The 25,747-nt window shown below is 41.9% G+C and overlaps 1 protein-coding gene across 1 annotated transcript in view; it reads right to left on the minus strand.

Annotated features, from left to right (window-relative positions):
* grid2 (glutamate receptor, ionotropic, delta 2) overlaps window positions 1-25,458 on the minus strand; it is a 514,857-nt gene extending 489,399 nt beyond the window's left edge. The window contains exon 1 of the mRNA XM_069682887.1: window positions 25,249-25,458. Coding sequence (XP_069538988.1) covers window positions 25,249-25,336 — 88 coding nt within the window. The 5' untranslated portion in view covers window positions 25,337-25,458. The remainder of the gene's footprint in view (window positions 1-25,248) is intronic.
* Between the last annotated feature and the right edge of the window lie 289 nt (window positions 25,459-25,747).

The raw sequence follows: 25,747 nt of genomic DNA on the forward strand, positions 1-25,747 counted from the left end.
TACATCACCCATATATCCCTACAATGATATAAACTTAAGACCTGCCTCTCTTATTGTGCAGCATATCCAGCTCCGCAGTCCTACACCAATTTTCTCAACAAGCCCTGCACTGTTACGATAAACGTTAAATCAATCTTTTCTGTTTTTGTGTTGTTTGTTATGACACAATCTCTCAGCTCACACCCATCCTGCATGGACCTCTGACACCCCACAAATAGAATTTCACGGAGAAAACTGAGCGGGCGAGAGAAGGATAAAGACGCAGAGATGGAAAGAAAGACAAAGAAAGTGAAAAACTCAGTGGAGACAGAAGAACAGGGTTAGGAGGGAGATATGACAGGGAGAGCAGGAAAATGAGGCAGAGAGAAGGAGAACCGAAAAACTCACAACAAAGAAAACAAATAGCTGATGTTGTGCTTACATTTCCGTCTCTACAGTTATCAACCCCTGGCATTCTCCCACAGTGATTAACTTTGTTCTCTAATGCTTTGTAGTTCTTCCTGTCAAAGCTTTTCTTTTTTTCACATTAAGGGCAAAAAAAACAAGGTGATTTTGATGTTGCTTTCCACTGCTGTTTGCCCCTAGCTGGCGACCTTGGCTCTGAAAATTATGCAGATGAAAAAGTCTTTGGAAAGTAAACAAGAGAGACGAACAGAGGAAGGGGGGAAAAAACAAATGCCGGGACACGACGGAGGTGCTGAGTTTGGCTTGAGGGAAACAAAACACATTGACATGTTGAATATGCAGCCAGCAGAGGGTTGATATTGTATAATTGGGGAGGACTGTTCCACATGGATTCACACATATACGTGCATACCAAAACACACTTTTGCTCACACAAACACGCCTAAACAGAGCAGACAGAAGTGAACCTTGAGGAGGATAGAGACCCCGTACAAAGACTAAGTAGAGAGTTACAGTAAGATGTTGGTAGAGTGCCAGGAACAGCAAAGTGCGAGAAAGGAAGGATCAAATATAAAAAGCAAATACAGAAAATTTAGTGGAAAAAAGCATAAAATTTACATGCACGAAAGACGCCAGATTATTGGGAGAAATCAACAGAGAAACAGGGAATGTGTTCGTGTGCTCTGTGAGAACCAGGTTACTATAAAACCAGTGTTAACATGAAACGGGTCAGTAATCACATGCCTTCCACTACTGCTGTTATATAACCATACTTAGTACTATTTTTAAACCAAGGCATGCATATTTGGATTTAGTGAAATACTGTTACGCTATATGTAAAGTCAGGAGAGCTTTTTTTGTGATTTAATCTGATGACTTTCCGGTCCCCCTGGAGTAAATCACGTTGCTTTCATGTTTCAGAACTGAATTTTATTCAGAAACCAGGTTTCTTTAGTGCTTGTAAATACAGCGGGAGAGGTGGAAAGGAAAACACAGACAACGACATTGGCACTAGAGAAGAGAAAGCCCCTAAAGCAGAAGCTAATCACTATGTAAATCAAAGTGTGTACAGTACTCTTTACATTCATTTTTCAACCAGGACTTTCTACTCATACTTCTCTCTTTGCTGTAGGTCATGATTTATTAAACACAGCAGGGGGCATCATAAGGTCTATGACAAACCAAGACACTTATTTCCAGACATGGTGACCTTGCCCTCTGACCAATGAAGTATTTATGAAGGTTGACATGTCATCAATAGTGAGGCCCAATGAGATTTTGTGTCACTTTTAGATTTTTGTGAGTTTGTAAAGAAAGTTTTCCTGGAGTGATAAGTGTACCGACATGTTGCTTACAACGGCCTCTTAAAGGGGGGGTATTATGCTAATTTCAAGCTTCATATTTCCCCTTTGTGATACCTGTGGAGTAGCTTAGCATAATTTACAGTTGAAATAAAACTCTCACACTGGTGCTCTGTGCAGGCCCTATGCCTGAAACAACTCAATCAGCTTTGCACCTTTAAGAAATCCCTACTTTCTTCTGATTGGCCAGCTCTGCGAAGCCTGCTGTGACGTCACAAAGAGCAGCATGTAGAAAAAACAGTGTGAAACCTGGCGTTCACAGCAGCCTGCAGACTGAGCTGAGAAGCCTGGGGATTACTCCAACATACTTTTACAGACAGATTTGAAACTTCGTCTGGAGTCTGGACATCCAACATTGTAACATAATATATATCTTAAAATGTGAAACAGCAGAAAACCCCCTCTTTATTTGTCTGCCAAAACAGAAGTATTTAGTTTATTCTGTCTCTTACGCTGTTTTCTATTTCAAGCCTCTTCCTTTTCCCTAATCTGCTGCCAATGACATGCAGTCATATATTCTGCAGGGACAGTCAATGTACTGTGAAATGCTTTCGTTGGATGAATCTGCCTTCAGAACTTGGAAGGTTTTTCAAAACACTGTCTCACTCATGCACTGAGATGATCTGCACAAACCCCTCCGTCTGTTTTTTTTTCCTTTTTTCTGTTTTGTGAAATAATAGAGAAGACTGACACAATACATTCATAGATCTTATCATTTTAATATTAATCCGTCCATTTTAATATTAATCTGTTAATGACTTATTCATTCTAATCGCCCTGACTTCTCCTCAGATCTTTTTCAACTTCCCTTTCTCATTTGCTCATTTCTCTCTCTAAATGTTTCTGTGTCTTACCTCCTCCTTCTGACCTCACATGCCCTACTCTGTTCTTTTGTTTTCTCCTCTTCCTCTGCTCCTCTTCTCTTGTTCTACCACTGAAGACAAATGGGGTTCTTATAAACGGCAAAATCCTAAATTTGGAATGACAATACCATTTAGTGCCCCCTGAGGCCTCAGGCTCTTTACAGCCGTCAGTCAGTGAACAAAGAGGAGAGACAAAGAACATAAATTATCCAGAAGATACCATAATTTAATCCAAATAAGTTTTATAAACACAGAGTAAGCAGCAGAGCCAGAAAACTAATGAAACCGAACCAAATGAAAGATACAGCTTTGGTATGTATTCCTTGCTTTAAATTAAAGATGTCCAATCTCTGAATTTCAGCACAACTTTCTCACAATTAACAGATATTGCTGTTATAGCTGCCGTGAGGAACTTTTGGTTTGTGTTGATGTTGGCGCCCCCACTGTACTTCTTATCTCTTTGCTGATTTTGTCCTGTTCATGCTTAAGTGATGGTTTGTAACAAAAAATCTCATCCTGCTTTCTTGAACAGTCACATGTATCACTCACTTTAAATTTGTGCCCTGGAAAATGTAAACAAAGGCAGCGTGCAGTTAATCACTTCGTCTGACACCTACCCCCCGGCAGCGGTTTCAGGCATTAAAAATATCTACATAAAAATAATAATAATCATTCTTGCCACTGATGGTCTGGTTTGCTTTTGTAGGTCATATAGAGTCATCAGAATTAATTTCAGTCTGTTTCATAACCAAAAAAGCTTTAAGGAGCTTTAAATCATCATATTTTATCATGGAAAGATATTCAGTCCAATACAAAATGTAAAAGTTTTGAATTAGGGGTATGATGCAGGGTTAGCACAGAGATAAAGTTTCAATCAGCCATCATCAAACATGCAGTGAGACCGATATTGCTGCAATTTAGAACCAATTTAGCTGTCAGGCTGAGTAAATCTGAGAGGCCACTGAGGCCATTTACTTCTTCCCTCTCTGATGTCGACTCTAATGCCTGTTTGCCCCAGTATGATTCTTTATCCTTTAAAATGTCACTTTCATATTTTCTTATGACTTGACATGGATCACATTAGTTTGTTGAACCCAATATGAAAAGAACAAATTATATCGAGCGTGCACAGCTTACTGCATATCTCTACCTCAAGACTCAGCTTTACTGCTATATTTACTCATCCTCCCGTCTCCATTTACTTAATTATAGCTTTGGACTTCTCTGCGAACAACTCATATCTTCTTTCAATTTACCTTCAATTCCCCGTCTTTCCTTTTCTCCTTCCCCTCTCATCAAGTCAAGCACTCCTCCTGTTGATTATTTGCTTCTGAGAAAGCCAGATTGAGGAAGCAGCTGCTTAGAACTACTGGAGAACAAAAATATGATGCGATACTCAGGCTCAGAATATGGCAAAAAATATGATCACAATCATTTGTTCTATATTGAGCAAAATTGATCATCGTGTTAATATGCAAGATGTTGATAATGCTGCCAGTTTGAGGGGAATACTGATAATTAAACACGCCTGAAGAAACCAGATTCCATACAAAATAGACCCGTCAGACAAATCTGCAGATTGTGTCAAACAAATGAGAAGTAGTTGTATGCGCCTCTAGTCGAAAATCAGCCATTTTCTTCCCCAGTTTGACATCAAAAACATCTCACGAATAAGTTTTTGAGACAAGCAACTGATCCAACCCTGTCTTTCTCTCTCTGCCCTGTAGCTGTTTTCACTCTGCGAGTTATGCAAGCGGAGCGTGTCTTCAGTCTGTAACTCTGCTTTTGAGAAACGATGCTGCATGAAGGAGTCATATGCTGTCGAATATGACATCTCATCTTATCTGCATACTATGGCCAACATCGGCAAAGCCCCGATCTTTTTCTCTCTCTGCTATTCTCCTCCCTCCCTCTGTGTTTTAATTTCATGACTCCAGCTCCTTGCATGGTATTCGATTCTTTATCTATCAATGTAACAGTTAAATTGTTCTGTGCAACGAGCCATGTGGGTATAACTACGTTAAAAACTTTTCAATTAAAAAAAGGAAGAAAAAAAAAGTTTTCAAAGATCATGAAAGTGAAATTCTCATTGTTTCTCTTTATTGGAAGAGCAGAGCTCATAAATGTCTTATGAGCGTCTCAGCGAGGCCTGAAAGAGAACTGAAGGAGCTGGTAAATTATTTCTGATGTCTTCATAAGGAAAAGAAAGAGCATGTAGCTGTATGAAGCAAATTAGGGCCGTGCATTGTCAAGGAAGTCAAAACACTGTTCTACTTCAGTGCGGTCGGTCACATTATAATTATTACATTTGTTTTGACACAGCTGTGCAGGGAAGTCATTTAAATGGGTTGCACATGGTCTCAATTTGCTTGAAACTGACACAAACTAGAGCAATGTGTCAAAGCTATATATCATATAACTGTGTATTATTAGCTAAGCTTTGAGGAAAATGTTCTGTAATGTAATACTAACTCTTCTTTGGAAGATTAACTGTGTCTGCGCCAGTGCTCTACTTTGGTAAATATGGCTGCTTCTACAGTGAATAACAGGAGCACGACAGCAGCGATGCGCCAGTAACAATCACGCAGTGCAGAGAGCAGTTTTGGTGTCGAGGATTAGCTGGCTTTGTTCTTGCTTTCCCTGCCTGCTCTACAACCATGTCACAAGCAAATGGCACAATTGGCACTCACATCTCGTGCTTTTTCCATGAGCCTATCAACCGATGCGTGCACACAGAGATCCCACTCGAAAAACTAACCAACCTGTTTTGTGAAAGACGTGTCAGCCAACGGAATTTCCTAGGGGAAGGCGTTTTGTGGTGGATCTGCTGCAGGTGTTTGTAGAGCTCTGTGATGCATAGTAATGTTTTAATGAATGAGGATAAAGAGTAATTTGATTGACCGTATCCAATTTGTATTCCCTCTTATTTTTCACTGAAAAGCTGCAGGTAAAATTAAACAAATATCTTGTACTATAACGTGCACGATGCTGTGTCCTGCACCACTGATCCCTCGACCTCTAAGTGTCCCGCTCACAACAGGGAGAATGTGATGTTGCGTCCAGCCTGTAAAGAAGTTTGAAGGGCAAACTCATTTTGCTCTCCGTCTGCCAAACGCTTATGTGCATGGTTCCCTTTGATGAAGCTTACGCAAAGAGATGAAGTTCTCTATTTTCCCGGCTAAACGATGAAACAATGCGCAGCGCATTACCGAGTGTCATTCATATTTCGTCTGCCTGTGAGAACTTACAACAAAGACTCGTTTCATCACAGTGTCTGATGGGATTAGGAAGGAGAGAAATCAGACACAGAACCACAGAGATGTTAGAAAGCAGATAGGAAGAAGAAACTGGCAGACAGATGATTACATTCCCAGTCATGTTCTTCGATGACCTCACACTGACCCTATCAAAGTCGCTTTCAGACATACAGACGTACTGAAGAAGATACCTGGAAACTGTTTTTTCTCCCTTTTCTTGATCTCTTCCTTTAACCTCTGGTTGCTTCTCACCGTGTCTCCCTGCTTTGCCCTTTTCTTTGTCTCTTTTATTATTGAGAGAGAGGAAAAGGATGGTATTGTAGTTTCAGTGAAGTTAAATGCTGCTTCTTCTTCACAATACTTTTTGATTCTGGAATAAAGGTAGAGTAAATCACAATGCCCCCTCCTTGACTTTGTGTTTGGTGTTGTATGTAAGTGAGTGACTGAGGAAGAGCAGAGCCAAAGAAAAGAGGAAGTAAAAAGTGAAGGCGCCTGAAATCCTCAAAAGCTGATGGCTGAAACATTTAAGTTTCCCTGTGTTATAATATATGCACATATTTTTGGGTTTGTTCGCATTTACCGATAATTGTGTTGTGTTTCTTCTTTCTGTCAAAGTTCTCCCAGTGGGATTATAAAAATATAATCAAAGAAACACAAAAGCTTGCATATTAAACACGCTACTTTAGAAGTTTGGTGAGATGAATGTTTGATGAAGTCAAAGAGTTGACAGCTAACTTTGATGCTGAAATAGGTGTATGCAGAATTACCCTGGAGAAGGGGCATGGTGAATGTGTTTGAGGATTAAGATATTAAGGCAGCTTTTGTTATTTACGTTCATGCTTGTATTAGAGAACGCCATGATCACTGCTCAGTGAATTATAATATTGCTTTGAGTAAACGATTTATTAGCGTGGTTTCTGAGGGAGTATTAAACATAGTATCAATAATTCCCTGATAACCTTTCTTAACTTTTACTGCGATATTTGTGAGTTACCAGTTGCATCTGGATTAGATCATTAAAAAAGGAGTTACAAAACAGTACCATGGAGGTAGCATCCGCCTTAAACTGAGAATGATGAATCAGTCCTGTGCTGCTTCCACCAACAGTCAGGTCAGGCTGGCGGCTTTCATGGCTATAACTCCTGATGCCAATGACAAGCGCCAGCAGCACCTAGCCTGTATGCTGGCAAAGCAGGTAGCTGATAACACCTCATCAAGTCCAATTAATGTCCCGCCAAGACACGAAGGCACAACGTTACCAGCCTGTTATTGGCACTGGTGATAGTGCTGCTGGTTACATCAAGTGAACAGCTTCTGAGGTCAGTTAGGGTCATACTTCAACGGAAATATTAATAAGAGACCTTAAAAGAGCTCAATCAAACCGGTTGTTTTAAATAAATGCAACAATTTAAATTAAAGATTCAACTTGTGTGCTAAAAAGTCAAACAAAGAAGGCGTCGGTTTAGCTCAGTGGTTAAATCAGCGGGCCATGTACAGAGGCTAGACCTTGATGTGGCGGCCCCAGACTCGACACCCGCCCTTGGACCTTCACCGCGTGTCATCCCCCGATCTCTCTTTAGCTGTTTCCGGCACTATCCACTGTCCTCTCCATAACAAGACCACAAAAGACAAAACAAAAACTAATCAAAAAGTCAAAAAAGTTGCTTTGGATTGGTTCTGTCCCTGTTCCTGTTGGACACCACTGCCTGAACGGAGGATATTTACATCGAAAGGCTGCGTTTGCTAACCAGTAAATTCCCATTCAAAGTTGGAGGATGATGAGTCATTTTTGGCATTTCATTAAAATCTTTTTGCCACTTCCTGTTGTTGTCTTGGATGAAGAAAAGCTTCTCTATTGGGCTGACAAACACTTATTCAGAAAAAACGTGCAACGTATTGAGCTTTTGTCTTCCCATTCAATCTTTGTTTTTCAAGTTCACTTTTCTGTGGAATTGCATTTTATGTGGACTTTAAATGGAGTCAATTTAAAGTGTTTGAATACAATGCTTGACATGCAGTGGTGAGATGAAACTGTTGCAGTCTACTTTTCTTTCTTGGTAACTATAATGCTGTGTGTATAAATAAGCTGATGATATGAGATACATAACTATCAGTGGATGGTATTATAAAGTATCCAGTAGAGACTTATCTGAGAGAGAGGAGAGGAGAGGAGGATTGCTTTTTTACATGAAGAATGGACTTAACTTTTTCCCCTCTAAAAGGTCATGGCTCCTCCTGAATCCTCTAGAAATTACAATTCTGAAATTAAACCACAACATTGATACAAAATTATTGTTGAACCATGAAATGATCCTCAGCAACAGTCAGAAATCTCCACACAGCAGCGTAGCAGTGTGGAGAGCAAGACCTTACAAAAGTTGGCATTTTGTGAAAGATGGACTGCTTATCTGTTCTGCTGAGTATTTCCACCCAAGGCAGCTGGCAAAGGCTGCAGCCCGACTCGACCGATCAGAGATAGTGGTGCTGAAAGCTCATGCACTCCACCACTCCTGTCTAAATCTGCCAGAGGCATTCCTCTCTGACTACAGTCACTATCCATTGCATAACAGCCTTAAAAAAAAGCATGCACATAAACCACAAACGTCCAACCGTATGTCTAAAGGCCACAGCAGAGATATAGTGTTAGAATAAAGTGCATATCATGTTCTCATTTTTGGCTTTCGCAGACATCTTTCTCATCTCTCTCCCACTGCGAAGCAACTCCTAAATCAACAAAATCCTCCCAATGTCTGCTGCTCTAAGATGACTCTTAGTGTATGTGTACTCTATCACTACTGATTCACAAGGCTCTGACTCTTTTTCTTCACGAAAATTTTCATTTGAATTTTAAATCTGCTTCATACAGTAAAGCCAAACACATAAGAAGGGGCTACTATGATGACAGGATCACGTCACATCTGCACACCTCCCTGCAAAGGCTTCTATAAAGCCATGTACAGACATTTCATTGCATTTATCAGTCTGACTTTAAATCAGCAAAGCCATCACACTCTTATGTTCATACTAAACATCAATTTCAGCAGAATAAGCTCAGTGTTGTGATCACACTTTGAGATAATGCCTGAGTTTGTAGCCCTTCTCATATTGAGACTCTGCAACAGCGCCGTGAGGAAGCTCCACCATTACACCTCCTTTGTTTTTACACTGCACCAAACAATGGCATCATATTACTGCCCCAGTTTTTGATTTACACAGCGTGCCAGCCTGGCAGGAGATAAAGAAGCGGCACATGTAAACAAACAGAATCAGCCCCACAAACACACAACGCTGTCCCGTCCTGCCATTCCCTTATTTACACAGACATTGTTTTGCCTATATACCTACATAACTTGGCACCACCTGTACCTTTAATACAGAAAGGCGACGTGCCAGTGCCGCCATGAACAAAGCTGTGTAAAGGGGCTTTTGTCTTATATTCTATATACCAAATGGATACACTTCTAAGCTAATAACATAAAGGAAAGGTAAAGTCCATCCCCTTACGTTACACCCTGTGTGACCTTAATTTGGAGTATGAGTAGCACCTGATCATTAGCACAGTTGAGTCATTCTCTGCTTAAAACAAAGCCAGGGATTGAAGTGGTAATTATAACTGTTGACTGCTAATTCTCATCCAAATGTGTCAAGTTCACACCGCTGCATCAACATCTCTCTGACAACTTTTTACAAAGGTGAATGAGGGCAGATCAAATAAACCTGATGGGAGTAGCAGAGCTTTTAAACATGATTCTAAATGAGCAGACTACATAATTAGCTGCTGTTTAGCCACTTCCCACCGGAATGCATAATGTTGGCTCACTTTTCACATTTTCCTGTAACCTCTTGCTTCTACCGTTTCTCTCTTGTAAGGCTACATTTCAGCAGTGCGGTAATTTTTCCCCCTGAGGAAAACCAAGGCCCATTACACATTACACAGTTTCGTCCCTGCATTCTGCACACTCACGTTCGCACAAACACAGACATTTACTCTACACATGCACGCAAACTAGCACATTCCCGGGAACCCTTCATAATACACGGAGCGTATTTAAATGCACGCCAGCACACACAGATTCAAACATACTGTACAGAGCGGCGTGCACTGAGCTGACCCTCATAGTGCTCACACATACAGTATGTGAGCATGCCCACACGCCTGATTTGCTCTGACGGCACAGTAATGTGCTGGGGTTAGATGGCTGTCCAGTGTGCATAACCCTCGGCAACTACATGGAGATGGAAAAAATAAGACTGTCTGTTCTCATATTCAGCCGAGCCGCTGAGCCGCACAGCCAGACAGGACGGCCCTCGATGGGAACCGAGTGTCTCTGCGTGTCTGCGTATGTGTGCATAAACAGCTGACTGCCTGGGTCTACCACTTGTGGTGTATACTGTACGACTGATTTGTATGTTTATCCGGACAGACACTGCTATCACCGTCTCGTATGATTATTCCTGCTTCACTCTTCCAAAAGCTGAAATAGACGTTTAAAATAATTTGCACACTCATGAGATGCACATCTAATTCCAAACTGCGAGATTAAATGTTGCAATAATCCCGTCGTAAGCTTTTATGTATTTCCCCTGTCTATATTGTACAACCTGTTACCCTGAGCCAGGAAACACTTTGTTCAAAGGTTGTAGGCTCTCTCACATGCAGGTAAACACAAACAGAAAGAACACAAATCCAAAACAGGGTACACAAAAATGTTCATACCATCATTACAATGTTACTCTGGGTAAAATGAAGTCAGCATGTGCACCTGCATTAATTTCACAGCTCCGTTTGGCTGCTGTCGAAAGTCAATTCCACTTTGTGCTGTATGTTGACTTTGGACTCTTGCTGTCTTGTTGCCGTGCTAATCCACTCGTGCTCTACCTCTCACCGCTAAACCTTTCCTGAATTACAGCATTGTCCTACTGTGCATGTCCCGTTCTAAGCTCTGCTAACTCCCTTAAATGTGTGTGTAAGAGTGGGACTTCATCTTTGTGTGTGTGTCAGAGTGTGCTCTATAGTTTTCGGATAACAACAGGGCGATGAAACACAAATCGGTGCGACTTTCGCTTGCAGGCATTTATATGCATACATAGAAAACACCCACTCATACTTTCCCATGTGCACACACACATATACACACAGTTAAGCACACACAGGTCACTAGAAATCAGAGGAATTAATAGGACCAAAAACAACAATATCCTGACGATTAGAGCTGGGACCTCAAGACTAAAGAGGATTTGCAGCTTAACTTTTTAAGATTTAGCTACAAGACTTATGCTCAGGACCACAGTGTAATTGAATAAGACATTTGCATAAGGATTACCAGTACCCAGTTCTAATTCTTTTTATTTAATACCGCAAAGAGATATTTTCAGTCATGTGAATAATGGTTATAAATAACAAAGGTAAAGTCTTTCTCCCTCTCGCCGTGATGTGCTTTGAAGGCTGAAGAGAGTAAGCACAATTATATTTATCCAAACACTGCCTCATGACGAATATTGTGGTTCCCAGACCTGCAACACACTGAAGTACACAGCTTTCCCTGAACTGGACAAAATATGGATATGGCGGTATATCGTCGCCCTGACTGCTGCAATACAATAATCAGTACAATAATATAGTGCTCTAAACAGATTTCCCTGTGATCATGACTCCTCATGGTGGCGCTTATGACATTGACGAGTGTAAGCAGAATCAGTTTTATTGGCCAAGTATGTGTGTGTTTGCACATACAAGGAATTTGACTCCGGTTTTCCATGAAGTGCAGACAAACAAGTTGGCATGCTAAACTTAAAACAAGGACAAGAACAAGGACGAGTTAGACACATAGTAACACAAACACTGGCACTAAAACTAAAGCTACTATATACGTATAAACGTGAACAGAAATTAATTGGCTGAAGAAGTTAATCAGATATCATGATGCATCATTCATTATACGATTGTCTTGCAATATTTCAATGATCGCAGAATCGCTGTATCGTGATATGATCGTTATCGTGGGTCATGTATTGCGTCTTGCGTATCGTGAGTTAAGCTGGGATTCCCACCCCTGGAGATAAGTGGTGACAGTATAATAGCACTGAAATAAACATATATCATCAATATCAACACATATAATATATCTTAACAATAACCCTGATGGCAAAATTAGGCCAAGTTCTTATTCTTATCTTTGACTGAGAATTATGTTATCAAATGTGTTTTATGCTACATATTTAAAATTACATTGATACAGTGTTGATACATTGTTAACATTGTTAAAAGTCTAAAGCATAAAACTGCAAACTCAAATACATTTAGGAAATTCTTCCTCAGTTTTTGTCATCGCACAGCATGAAAAAACACCTGACACTGACAATGGCCTCAGCCCATCAAAGGATTCAGGTATTGTTAATAAATTGTTTATTTTATTAGTCATACGTGGCTTAGTTCATGGATCATACAATAAGTCGCTTTTTATATATATATATAAAAAACTATACAGCTTTTGGATAACATTTCACATTTCAAAACCTCTACAAGAATCAAAAAGCTTCTCCCCACACATCTGTTGTGACTTAAAGCAAACAGCAGCCAAATACAAATGGTAAGGAGAGGATATTTTTAATTTACTGCATATTGACACCCTAACTCAAAGACAGCGATGCCAAATGAAGATAGACAGGGGAAAGTGGACTGAGGCAGCAAGCGAGAGCAGTTTAATTTGCAGATTGAAGCAGCAGGGGAGAGATGAATCCACAGAGCTCAGCCTGCACGGTGCACACATTTATTTTCCTAGCTGGAGTCTATTGTGATAAGTAGAGATCAAAATATTTCTTTGCAACATATGCCTCTGTGTTTAGGAGCACGTTTGATTCATCAGAGTATTGTTTGTGATGCTGTCGTCGAAGGTACGGTTCATAATACAGAAACTAAAAGAGGGCAATAACTCTGATTCTACTTGCAGAACATGCTTTACTTTTTTCTATATGAATATGTTCGTCTATGAACAAGATGAATAAGCTTCAGATATTCCCAGAGTACAACAAAAAAATCTCCAGAAAGAGAGAGAAAAAGAGTGGCAGGATGTAAGCTTGGTGGGGAGAAAACAGATGTGAGTTTTTCTTTGATTGTAGGTCAGCAGACGGTTAAAGAGCCTGGAGTGAAGACGGTGCATGTGTGGGGAAGAGAGGCTTAGATGGTGGAATAAAGGAAAAACAAGTGAAAAGCAAAGGGGGGTGAGAGAATGAGAGCCCAGAGGGCTGTCCACAGCAAGAGAGGGTCTAATGATTCCACTGTGCAAGGAGAACGGGCTGTGCTCAAGTGTACTCTGAAGGAAGACATGTCTGCAGGGGCTGCTGGCTTGGAATCATGAGGTTAAATTTCCTGTGATACTGAAACTTTTTTGGGATACAGGAGTGTCTTACAACAAAATCAAAGCAGCAGAAATGTTTTCCTTTGTTATTTTTTATGTTTTTATTAGCACAGCATCTTGTTTAATCACGAATTTGGTACAAGATGGGTTAAATATTAATTCAGGGATGTTTAGACACATTACAGTTACATTCAGAGCTGTCAGAAAATGGTGAAAAATTGCCTGTTGGCTGTTCCTAAAGCCCAATATGACATCTATGTATCTCTTGATTTGTTTACAACCCAAATATATTCCATATTTGGCATAAAGTTGCAGAGGAAATAGGGAAAAAAACATCTAAAAATCAGTGAATTTGACTTTTTTCTTTAAGTATTACTAAAACCGATTAATCAAAAATAGTTGGATGGATTAATGGATTAATCATTGCAGATCTACATACATTAAGCATAGGCTATATGTTTAAAATTGACGATAAAGGATTATCAATTGAAATGTAAAGAACAGACCTAGTATGAGATGGATCCCATCAGTGTATCACAGATATGTCCAGAACAAGTGCCTTTTAATAAGGGTAAAGACAGAACACACATTAAACAGCACAACACTTCCCAGGACCTCCCTAAAGTGCCCAACATTGAACCCCTTTAATCTGGATGCTGTAACTATTACACTGACTGTGTAATCAGCACCAAAAAAAAGCAGCTGTAATCAATATGCTACCTTGCTTCTAGTCCCAGTGGCATTCATTGCTGTAAATAACAATGAAGTTTTTATTCTACCTGCTTGAGGATACACATTTGTAAGCGATTATAAAGCTGTGAATTATGCCACGGTGGGGGCATCTGGGAGACAAACACTTTCAGATTTATTAAGCGCTACACAACACAGTTCTACGCCCACACAGAGTAATATGTTATATATATGGAAAGTGGGAAAACGCATGTAAAATACTGTCATACAATGAGGCCTGAATACTTTGCCTTTATACACAGATGCTAAGCTAAAGAAGCCAGCATACACTGACAGTAAAACGGTTAGACCTGCATCACATGTTTACCACACGGCGCTGTTTGGATGGCCGATACAGCCAACTGTTCCCCCCCCTGCTGTTACTGTCTAACATATTCATTATGACCTAATGTTGTTTGCACTGCATGCAGGCTCTGCATTAAACATTTCACAGTGCACATTTTTAGCCTCGTTATGTGTGTTGGTGCAATCTACAGTATGCTGATCTGCACGGATGCACGTAGAGGCTGTTTGCCTTACATGTGGAGTAATACATCGTCCAGTCACCAGCAGTGTGCATGCTGAGCTTACATTAGATTGTGAAAATAAACACAAATGGGATTCATTTGTGATGCATCTGGAGTGTATTCAGTTTCATAAGTGGAGTTGTGCGCAAGATTTACTCCCGGGCATTTAGTTAGCTTGACAACAAACATTACGATTAGGATCGTGCATGTGAGCCCACACACACACACGTTCTTGCTCTGATCCCACTGGGGTTAATCCTCACTTCAGGGGGGTTAAGGGCAACAGAAACAAGAGAGTCTGTGTTTTGCATCTTCAGTTACACTTCGGCTGCAGTGGGTCATTTAATGAGCGTTACAGCTGCAGAGGGAGGCTGTGGTCTGTGAGTCATGCACATTCGAGCCACGGCTAACACACAATTGGTTTAGTTGTGCCTGATGTGTGGTACAACGCATTATATTAGCATGGCACAAGAGGGGCTGTGCATAATACACCATCTATTAATCTCTCAGCTCCTATCTCATTTCTGATTTAAAAAGTTTAATAGCAATTTATTAAGGTCAACAATAATGACTAAGCCTGGTAATCTAATATGGGAGGCATGACAAGTGGTGGTAGCCTTTCATTATTAATGTGTGCAAGAGGAAAAGTGGTCAGTTCCTCCGTACGTGCACACCAAGAAGGAGATTTTTCATTGTACTAATATGCAAACTGTATTCAAATGCCTGCTCTTACTGAGCTCGCCCACTCAATTTGTTGATTTGCTTTGTGTTTTTTTCAGATGAACACTGGATTGAAAGCTACAATCCAGATGGGCACATGCAGGAAGCTTTGTGACGTGTTGCCAAGTGTGTCAAACAAACAAACAGCACATTACGATGCCACGGCAGCGATAATCAAAGTGTTTAACACCTCTCAGTTCCGATGCCTGTTTCTCTAATCACTGACGGCGTATTAAACATCAAGGAGGAGGTAGAGACAAAAGGGAGAGGGGAGGGAGGGAAGACAGGGAAGGAGGGAGGTACAGTTCAGGTACAGAGAATAGGGATAAAGACAAAGATTGAGGCAGAGACATAAAGGGGGGAAAAAGAAAATGGAGCAGAAAGGTAGAGGGGAGAAAGATGAGAGAGACTAAAATAAAAATAAGGGAATACCAGATACTATGGAAATTAAATTAGTGTTGTGATGGGAAGAAAGGAAACAAGCAATATTCAACAGGGGCAAAAACACCACAGCAGATGGTTTGCATCAGCTGTGGTGTTTTGTTTTTTTACTTTGCTACACTTGTTTTTCCTCCGTTTTCAGGTGTGACATTACTTTGAACGACAACTTAATAGATAATTAAGAATATTTCAGCTTCCCATCACACAGCTTTCACACACCATTGTCTTACTGACGTGGTTACACACGCTGAACATCTCCCAAACAATAACTCTTCATTTAATGTTGTCATTTATCTTTTGCTCTGTAAATGCTTATCTATGAACACAACTTGTATTTTGTAAAGCACAATTACAGATTGAATGTCTCTGGGATGCATTTAAGATATAATGAAGAAGTAATTATAAAATAACTTTTACGACTGAGTCTCTTCCATTGTTCGTATGTTGACATATGGTGAGGGCGGTGGGAGTGCTGTGAATGTTAGCAGCTAAGGTGTGAAACCTGCTATTACTTAAACCCCTCTCGGTAAACAACATGTATGACGTGTGGTGTGGATAATGAAGGCAGTAAAGCTTTAACACCAGACACAGGGGCTGTGCAGTTTGAGGCAACACAGGAGAAAAATAAATATTGTACAATAACAACACGTGGTATGTTCTAATGAACATTCACAACTTGTCAGAAGCCTAGCATAGCTGTCAAAAGTGTTAACCCTTACAACTCTTAACAACACGGCTTAACTTATTTTTTATGTCTTTATTTATGCGTTTAAAAAGGGGGCTGTTGTTGGAGCAAATCAAGGGAGCTTGATTCAAAACAGCAGGAAGTGAAATGCGCTCATATTTGAAGGGCTGCAGCACAACAAGTTCACAGCCAGCCTTCTACATGCTTTACTGTTCAATGAATCATTTACCAGTGAATGAAGCAAGTAAAAACAGAATGTTCCTTGGGTTTAAAAGTGTTTTGTGACAGTGTGTGGGCATTTCTTTTCAATGTGGAGGTACACATGCTTTAGTTTATGTGCGTGTGTGCACACTGCAGAACAAACGTGGCAACGCCGAGCTTTCTGTGTTTTATAGTGGTATGAAAAGCAGCCTGCCAAAGATTGGTCGTAGAGGAAATAATTCAGAGGACATGGAGGCACTTCCAGCAAATTACGCTGGCACTGACATCCACACACACACACACACATGCATGAAAACACATACACGCCCACACACTCGCTGCCCTTACACAGAGAATACAGTCCGGATACGTCTTCACAAAGGAGTGCTTTGGGATGCATGCAAGTGCAGGAAGAAGCTGCACTGCTTAATGCATGCACGTGCTCACACACGTGCACGTCTGAGATGCTCCCGCAAGTACAGTCTATTATACAACAAAAACACATTTTATGCACATTCAGGGCACCCACTGCCCCAGTGAGACACAGTGCAGATTGCTGCAAGACTAAAACTGCATTTGTGCCAGCACAGAGGTAGCAAACGTGACTGAAAGGAAAGAGAGAGAGGGGGGAGAGGAGGGCTGTAAATATTAAATCTACTGAAAGATTGTATGAATACCATACAAGGACACCCACGCCCACATACAGTATATTCAGTGCATACAGCATAGAAATGTACATTTATGCACACACACACCAAATGTCATGCTAGTCCCTGACTAGAAGATTCTACTTTGCTTTGAAGTTTTTCTCATCATTAGCATGATTATATAGACCCAAAGCACACCAAGCACTCCCCCCGAAAATACTCCCTGCATACAAATGCTATTACTCTACTGTTTGTTCAGCATATTTGTATTTTGCTCGTCTCTGAATAATAATTGTCAGTTGGTGTGATTAATTCCTCAGCGTGAGGCGGCACTGTCCCCACTCAGGTTCTGAAATGATTTCAGGTTCAGATTAGCATGCAGCGTGTCACTTACAGTGTGCAGTCATTGTAACGTGTTATGAGCTTTGATCAGAAGCAAGCAGCAACCTCTGGGGCGGAAAAACGAAGCCGACGCTTAAGTGCCAAAAAATTGCAGTTCCACAAATGACCACTTGAGGATGGCTCCAAAAGAGAGTTAATCCTCATTAGGCCCCAAATTGAAATGCTCTACTTTACAGCAGAATTAAACGTGGTTACAGCCTGGTACAAAATGTGAATGGCCTCTTAAGCTAATTTCCCTCTTCATACCAGGCTTGTTTGCTCGTTCATGGGAGTCACAGTTGTTGTTGTTGTTGGCCACTTTCCTGCAGAAAACACGGATGGCCACAGTAATGATAAGAGCAGTAATAACGATTATTTTGAGTAAGTTAATCAGGTTTGTTTTTCTCAACTGTTGCTTGCTTCGCAGCTCCACCCTCTCATCCAAATATTGTCATCTCTGGCTTAAAAAAAAAGGAACAATGCTCAAAGCACAGAAGCAGGGTGAAAGCTTGCCCTTGCATGTGTGTGTGATGTATATGCATAACATGTGCTCAAAGAGGCAGTTTAAGTCAATCTCCGCAAAAAATCAGGCTGGCACTTGTTGTAGTGAACATCAAAGGTCCCTGTCCTCGGATGACATTAAGCGCGTCTGAATGTATGTGTGTCGACTGGATAAACACAAACACACAACACAATCACTCGGGCACAAGGGCCCGTGTTGTACGAGGCCTTCCCAGGCCATCTGCTCTGTTCTACCTGCTTGACTGACTGCTGCTGCTGCTGCTGCGAGATGAAGCACCTACAGCAGGGCTGGGCTTTCTCTCAGCGCCTACATCTGCTGCCAGCCTCAGACAAGCAATCATACTTCTTCTCACAGCTACCTGTCAGTCCGTCTAAGGCTCAGAAAAACACACACACTCTTCTCTTTCCCTCAGTCTCTGTGGCCTGGTAAAGGGTTCTGCCTCAGTGACCAGGTACAGACGTCAGAGCTGCTGTCTGTCTGGTTCCTTCACCAGAGGATGCACAGCAGTCTCAAATATCACACAAACCAGATGCACAGTTTGCACTTGTGTGAGTCTTATTCACACACAAAGTGTTCATGCACACAGGTGAGGTGCCAAATCTTCCAAGCCAAAGACAGCATAGACCAGCACACCTGTCAGCATTCATAGACATACTGTACAACTCAAAGACGCCAAGCATTTAACACATACTGCGTAGCCTCCTTGCATAGCTGCATATTTAAATACACGCGCACGCACAGACACACACACACTGGAATTGATAGTTCAAAAGAGGAAGCGGTGTTGACAGCTGTGAAACTCGTAGACAAAACCAGCCATTCACACACGCTGAGATGTTTAGAAATCCCTCTCCGTGGAAAAGACCAGAATAGCAGCAAAGTGAAAGAAAAACCCAGGCCATGCCAGGACAAATCTCCCTCCCTGTCTTTCTCCCCCATGTTTCCTCACCCCGCGAATAATAGAAACCTCTCATTCAGGCTTTCAACTCTCTCCATCGAAATGACGGAAATCCTTCTCTTTCTTTCATCGCCGTTATGGGACAGAGGCCCACATGCACACCCACGTGCACACTCCGCAAAGATCCAATAATCTCTTTGTCTATACCCCATCCCCCTTCCTCATCACCTAAAACTGAACTGAGCGAGCGAAGGATGACACAACTTATTTGTCCTCGCTGTGGCTTTCACCTAAATGACATGGGTCTACCAGGACGTACCTTATGCACAGCAGCACATTGAGACCTGCACTTAAGAAACTAGGATTAAGATATCAGAAACAGTCGAATCTGCATCCAAGGCGTAATCATTTTATGTAAAATCTACACCTACAAAATGCGTAAAATCTGTGTCATCTAATAGTAGAAGTCATTTGGGTTGCCATAGAAATGTGAATCAAAATGTGAATACTTAACAAGAGCACTAGAGAGCTGTAATATATGCATCCCAGTGGGTCTCCTTAATGAGTCTGATGTCACACTTATCAGCCCAATTCTGGGACCTTACGTGCTGCTTTCTGTTGGTCTGATCTCCAGTAATACAACGCACAAAACAGCAGGTTAGAACATAAACCGAGTTATCTTACACACACACCATTGCACCATTGTCCTTCTCACTCCATCTGGCTGCGCTGCAGAGCATCAAACCAATGCTTTAGATGTTATGTTTAGTTAGGTCCTTGAATTTAGTGTCCGAAGAGAAATATCAGGGTGTCGCCTTGGACCACAATCCTCCTGAAATGTCTGTTTTCTTCCCAGCTCAGTATCACTTCATGTATTCCTTCAATGTCATATCAAGAAAGTGTTGTACATGACACGTTTTCAAGGAGTTGACAATAATGGATCTTAATTATTGATCATTCCACTCTAGATGTCAATTATTTTAAAGTGGTAATCCCGGAGATCTTTTTTTCATTCTCTTTAGTGGCACCTATGGTGATGAACGGTAACTGCAGGAGAACTTGCATGTGTGACGTCCACGACTGGCTCCCGATTGTAACTCTTGATTTTTTCACGTTGACGGTCGCTTTCCTTTTTAGACTGTTTGCCTTCATCTGAGCGTCAAATTTGTGTCTTTTTCTTTGGATTTTCACTGATTTTTGAAGTTGTATCTGTAGTCATCGATCTTTTCTTTGTTTGTTCAGCCATAGTAGATTACTGTTTCCTCGCAAGAGAGAGTAGAGAGCGGAAAAGCAGCCGCTTAGCTCCGCCTACCCTCTCTGGGTAGTGTCCATAACTGGGTGCTGCTCGTGAATTTTTCCGTGAATGTCGCCACAGACACCCAGTCTGTAATACTGCAAATGCAAAGGCTTTCATCAGTGGGCTCAATCACCATTGTGTTACCTCATACGGCGATAGATAGTGACTTAACAGACATTTATTTAAATGAATTATTACTTTAATCCTCCTGGCTGTACTGCAGAGCATCAAACCTTAAATATTTAGTGAGGCCTTTGAATTTTGTGTCTAAAGAGAAATATTGTGGTGTCTTACGCAAACCCTCTTCCCAGCTCAGTATCACTTCATTGATCATTCCACTTTAGATGTCAATTATCTTAAAATTAGCTATGACTGTTTGACATATGATGCTTTATCTGAGGCATCTATTCACCTTGTTTCTTGGCCAAATTTCATGATGAACTGTTACAAAAATGAAGCCAAATGAGAGAATGACTTCAGGTGTAATACTGTAGATAGACCATATCACATTATAGCATGCCACACTACACAGGGATGAAAGGGGATGCAATGACACGACGTAGATCATGGAAAAACTGGACATAAATATTGTTCCAATCTTAAAATCAGCTTAGTCTCTATTCCATTAGGGAATGCACTATTTTATCACCTTAAAAGTGTTTGTGTGAGTGATTGCTTGAGAGATAACATATCAGCTGAACCATTTTTCATGGCCCTCTCTTCATCACAGTGATGATTCATTCAATTCCTACTTTGGTCCACAGAGGCATCTGTAACATGTGGCTGAAATAGATAAAGACATTGTGTTACATGTAGCCATCTCACATTCATTTCAATATCCTGTGCCCTTGGCATTTGAGGAGTGTGAACAGCTTTGAATGATATTAATCTGTAGGCTCAAACCAAGCATCACCACGTACAAGTACAGCCAGGACCAATGTAGTATACTGTGTGTCAGTGATTGGTATCAGAATGGTGCATGAGATGGGAAGAAGTGTGCCAATGTTCAGTACGTGATTCAAACAGGCATGAACCAGGCTAGGTCTCCGGCTCCTTTGCCTCATGTGTAATGCAGGGTTAATGCACTCTGACACGCTGCATGGGTAAAAATTAGAGCGACTCCAAAGTGAGGGCTTAATCTGGCTGCATAAATCACAGAGACTTTTTGAGTGTAACTAATCAAGAACACACACAACCACTCGCGCTCTATCTGTGTGTGTATCTCTCTCAGACACACGCGTTCACCAATCTATACTAACCGCCCTCATAAAGCAGAGGACCATTGCCATGCAGCACACGATGCAGCGAGGGCCAAGAGGCAAGCGGACCCCCCTCACCCCCCCCTTCCTCCTGCATGCTGATCATTAGCCAGAGAGAGACAGAGAGAGGGAGAGAGAGACAGTGAGGCCGCGTTGCCAGCTCCCCGCCAGCTCAATCACATTTAAAGCCTGGGCAGTGCAAGATGAAAACGTCTGCTGGTCACTGCTGTTAATATCACAGGAATAAGGGCAGCTGTGATAGGATGGCAAAGGTTTGTAGCACAGACGGCTCAAAATTGGTGGATGAGGATAATGACACGAAGTCTCTGCCTTCGTCCCCCCCGGTTTCTTTCTGTCTTTTTTACTTCATGTCTCCCATCTTTTTCCTCCTTTGATACACATCTCTCCCTGCCTGTCTGTCTGCTTTCTCTCCCTCTCTTCCCCTCATTCCATCTTTAGCAGCAACAAAGAGATTAAAGAGGGATTACTTCTGACATGTCAATGTGATGCGCCTGCTGGGTATAGTACTTTTTTTCTTTCTCATGCAGTCCTAAGTCAATATGATGCACACACACATGCACACACATAGACATGTCAGCACTGTACGAGTTGAAGAGAGGATAGAGGGGATACTGAAGGTCTTCAGGGATGTAAATGGTGTTCACAGAATGCTAAATGCTAACACAGAAAGTCCGAATTTAAAAGCGTGGCTTGTGAGAGAACACTGTTTCCTGTTTTCACTGTCTCCATGCTCATGTTTTATCAGCTGCTTCCAAGGTCTTCTGAACATGCACGGATGAAGAGGTCTGAGTGAGGGATGAAGTGTGAGAGAGAGGCCGAATGAGAAAAGAGAAGCATTGTTTTTGGGCTGATAAGCTTTTGTTGTGATTCAAAGTACTTGTGGCGAGCAGGGAAATGAACTATTGATTAGAAATAAGGCGGGGAGGAGAGAGAGAGCGAGAGAGAGAGAGAGAGAGAGAGAGAGAGAGAGAGAGAGAGAGAGAGAGAGAGAGAGAGAGAGAGAGAGAGAGGGGAAAAAAAGACACAACGACTAAAATCACACTAACCAAGCACCCAACCGCCCACACTGTGCCTTTGTCCTCGGGCACGCACACACACACACACACCGACTTTCTACACATACGCAGACTTGTTAAATGGAGTTGCAACTAACCCAGAATAAATTCAGCCAGCCAATAAACTACACACAGTCCTCACTGTCTATTCTGCTAATTGGAAACCACTCACTTGCCTGGTTTCCACAGCGGGGTCAAGGAGGAATAGCTGTGTTTTTCTCATTATCCATGTCACTAAATTGTGCTCCTCGCACATATATCTGGGATTTGTATGGATTATGTTGCAAACTGGAGGTGATTTGAGAGCCTCTTCTACTGTAAATCCCACGTCTGTACAGCCTAATTTTTCCAACTGACTGCTCGAAGACATTGCACTACCATATGTCTATCTTTATGGTTACCATTATCTGGGTATATAAATATGGACAGAGAGATAATCAAGAACACAGAGTGCTATTAAAGGGCTGCATCTATTTATGGTTGTTATTGAGTATACAATCTGAGTGTGCGGTACTTTTGGGTGCGAATTATAAGCTCAGTGCTACACTGTATACTAATCATGAGGTTATTGTGTTATAAATTCCTCTATAAATTCAAATTTAGAAAGGCTACCGTGCTACTGCATAATTATGAAACTATCTATTCACCCAGCATCTCAAATATCCAAATAGAGCAAAAACCTCAAGTTAGCTTACATATGTTTTGCCAACGTCATGGAGTCTGTGCCAAGAGCCTGTGAAATGCCATGTTTGAAAGCAACAGTATAGTCCCAGTCAGCCTATAAAGAATAGAGTGCACATATGGAGAACCTTGACCCAGTTTCAGTAGCTGACAAGAAACTCAGTAGTTGGCCTACATAGCTCACGATCTAGGTCTTAGTCTTGCTAAGCCTGACAATGTCACATCGCTAACAGTCTTATCTGAGGAAACTTAGAGTCAGTGAGCAGGTAAAGTTTCAGACTCTTGCTGTGAGACACTTGCAGAACATGTGGCTGCTGCAGGGATCAAACCATGCAGTCACAGGGGGATCTGTCAAACCAGTGGATTACAGTGCTACCCCTGAAGGGCTACAACCACAGCTTACACGCCTGTATGGAACGTCTGACTTTGTCTTCATACTGTAATGCATTAAACTGTCTGAATTTGACTCAGAATTCACTTCAAACAACAATCTATAAAATAGTTAAACTTGCATGTTTGCAACTTGGCACGTAAACTGCATATTTTTGCATATTTCTGCAAAGAAGAAGATACACGTTCACCGTCTACTCAGCCTGTGTAAATCTCCCCCAGTCGGCCATGCTGTTGTTGTAAGTCTGATATGAAGAATCAACTTGGTCGAGAGCCCAGAGAGGACCACGAACAGATCCAGCTCATTTCAAACAGCATCGAGGTAGCTGCTAAAATGGCCTGGGGTCTGCTCTGTAAATCAGCTGGCCAGGGTCTGAATGGATCAAAGAGGCCAGTCCTCCTCCCCTGGCAGTGGGTTTGATTGGTGATGTATAATGTGTTGCATGTGTGTGTGCGTGTGTGTCTGTTAAAATATGGATGTGATCTTGGCCATGTGCGTAATGCGGTCAAATAACAGTTCAAAACGGACAGGTGCTTATCTTTCTGCTCGTGCGCGTGTGTGCGCGCGTGTTGTTGCTCGTCACCCTTACTCCCGCACCCACACACACACACACTCTCTCTCCCTCTCTGGTCTATCGCCCATTCGAGGCCACCGAGTTGTGCAACGATTATGTGTGCCCACCACCACCTCGCGTCCTCATCTCATTCTGCAAGACACGCTCTCCAGCGTCCCCTCTCTCTCTCTCTCGCTCGCTCTCTCTCCCTGCTGGAGCCGGAGGCGCTGCTTCGTCGCCTGAAAGAATACGCTCCCTGATGTCGAAATCACACTCAACACAAGAGTGCCACACATTGCTGGTGGTGGTAGAAGGCGAAAAAGACGTTAAGACATAAAACACGTTCTTCTTCTTTTCTTGCACTGCAGTGTCTCACGGTGGAAGGAGGTAATGCCAGTGTGCTTCATGGAAATCTATAAGTAGGAAATTTGTGGCCATCCAGGGTAATCCCTCTGCCATGCAGGGCAGCATCACGCCAACCCAAACCACCTGTTTTCCGCACATCCTGTGCGCGCACTGCCATTATCATATATCAGTTTGTATGAAACGCTGCACTCTGTAAGTGCAGTGCCTTTAGCTGGCACTGCCCGCATTTATTGATCGTTTAGGGCAGCTATTAATAATATTAACAACCTTGCATTGACGACTGTTAAGCAATCCTGCGGTATTAGAGATGGCATATGCAATAATAATACCCCAACTCAATTGGAATGATGTCCATAATGGCGCATAACTGATTTCCAGACGGTTATTTTACGAGCTGTATAAGAAGTGACAGCGTCAATAATCCAGCTTGAATCCCAAGTAAGGTATCTCCATTGAAATAATCTGTATTCATAGACAAGCCCACGTATGAGCACATTAATCGCCAGCAGTGCTGTGATTTAAGCAGCGCAGCGCATATCAAGGCTGAAACGTCCAATCTGTTTCCTGAGAGACGCACACAGAGCCTCATTGTGGCCGAGAATTAGAGGAGAAAAAGCGCAGGAACTCACCGATGTGGATGATTGAATCCGAGAGCGCCGTCTTCCACTCCTGGCTCCAAAAAACGGCAACGAGCAACATAGCCGAGATAACTTTCATGTTGTCCAGAGATATTTCCCCCCAAAAAACACCAGAGAAAGCCAACAGCTCTCTGAGTGAGAGCGAGCAGAGTTAAAATCCCGAAAACCCGGAGCTTCTTTTTTAGTCCATCTGTAGGGCGGTCAAGGAAATTCCCTGTAATCTCTTGTCGTGAGTGGGATGCTTGTCCGTGGAGGCAAATAAGTAGAGATTCCCGGGTAGCAGAGGATGGTACCCTGTTGAAATTCCTCCCAACATTAAATCATGTTCAGGGCGAGCGCAGAGACGCTGAGCCGCAGAGGAAACAAACCACATCCAAACGCTGCTGCTGCGTTAAGGCGAACTGAGGGGCTGGAGGATGTGGCCGCTCGTTTAAAGGAATAAATCTTTAACCATTCGATGACGTGAGGGAAAACCCAGTTGTCTTGAAGA

Source organism: Semicossyphus pulcher, unplaced genomic scaffold (assembly GCF_022749685.1).
Source record: "Semicossyphus pulcher isolate SPU_LCO1_2020_fin unplaced genomic scaffold, fSemPul1.0.p SCAF_6, whole genome shotgun sequence".
NCBI lineage: Eukaryota > Metazoa > Chordata > Actinopteri > Labriformes > Labridae > Semicossyphus > Semicossyphus pulcher.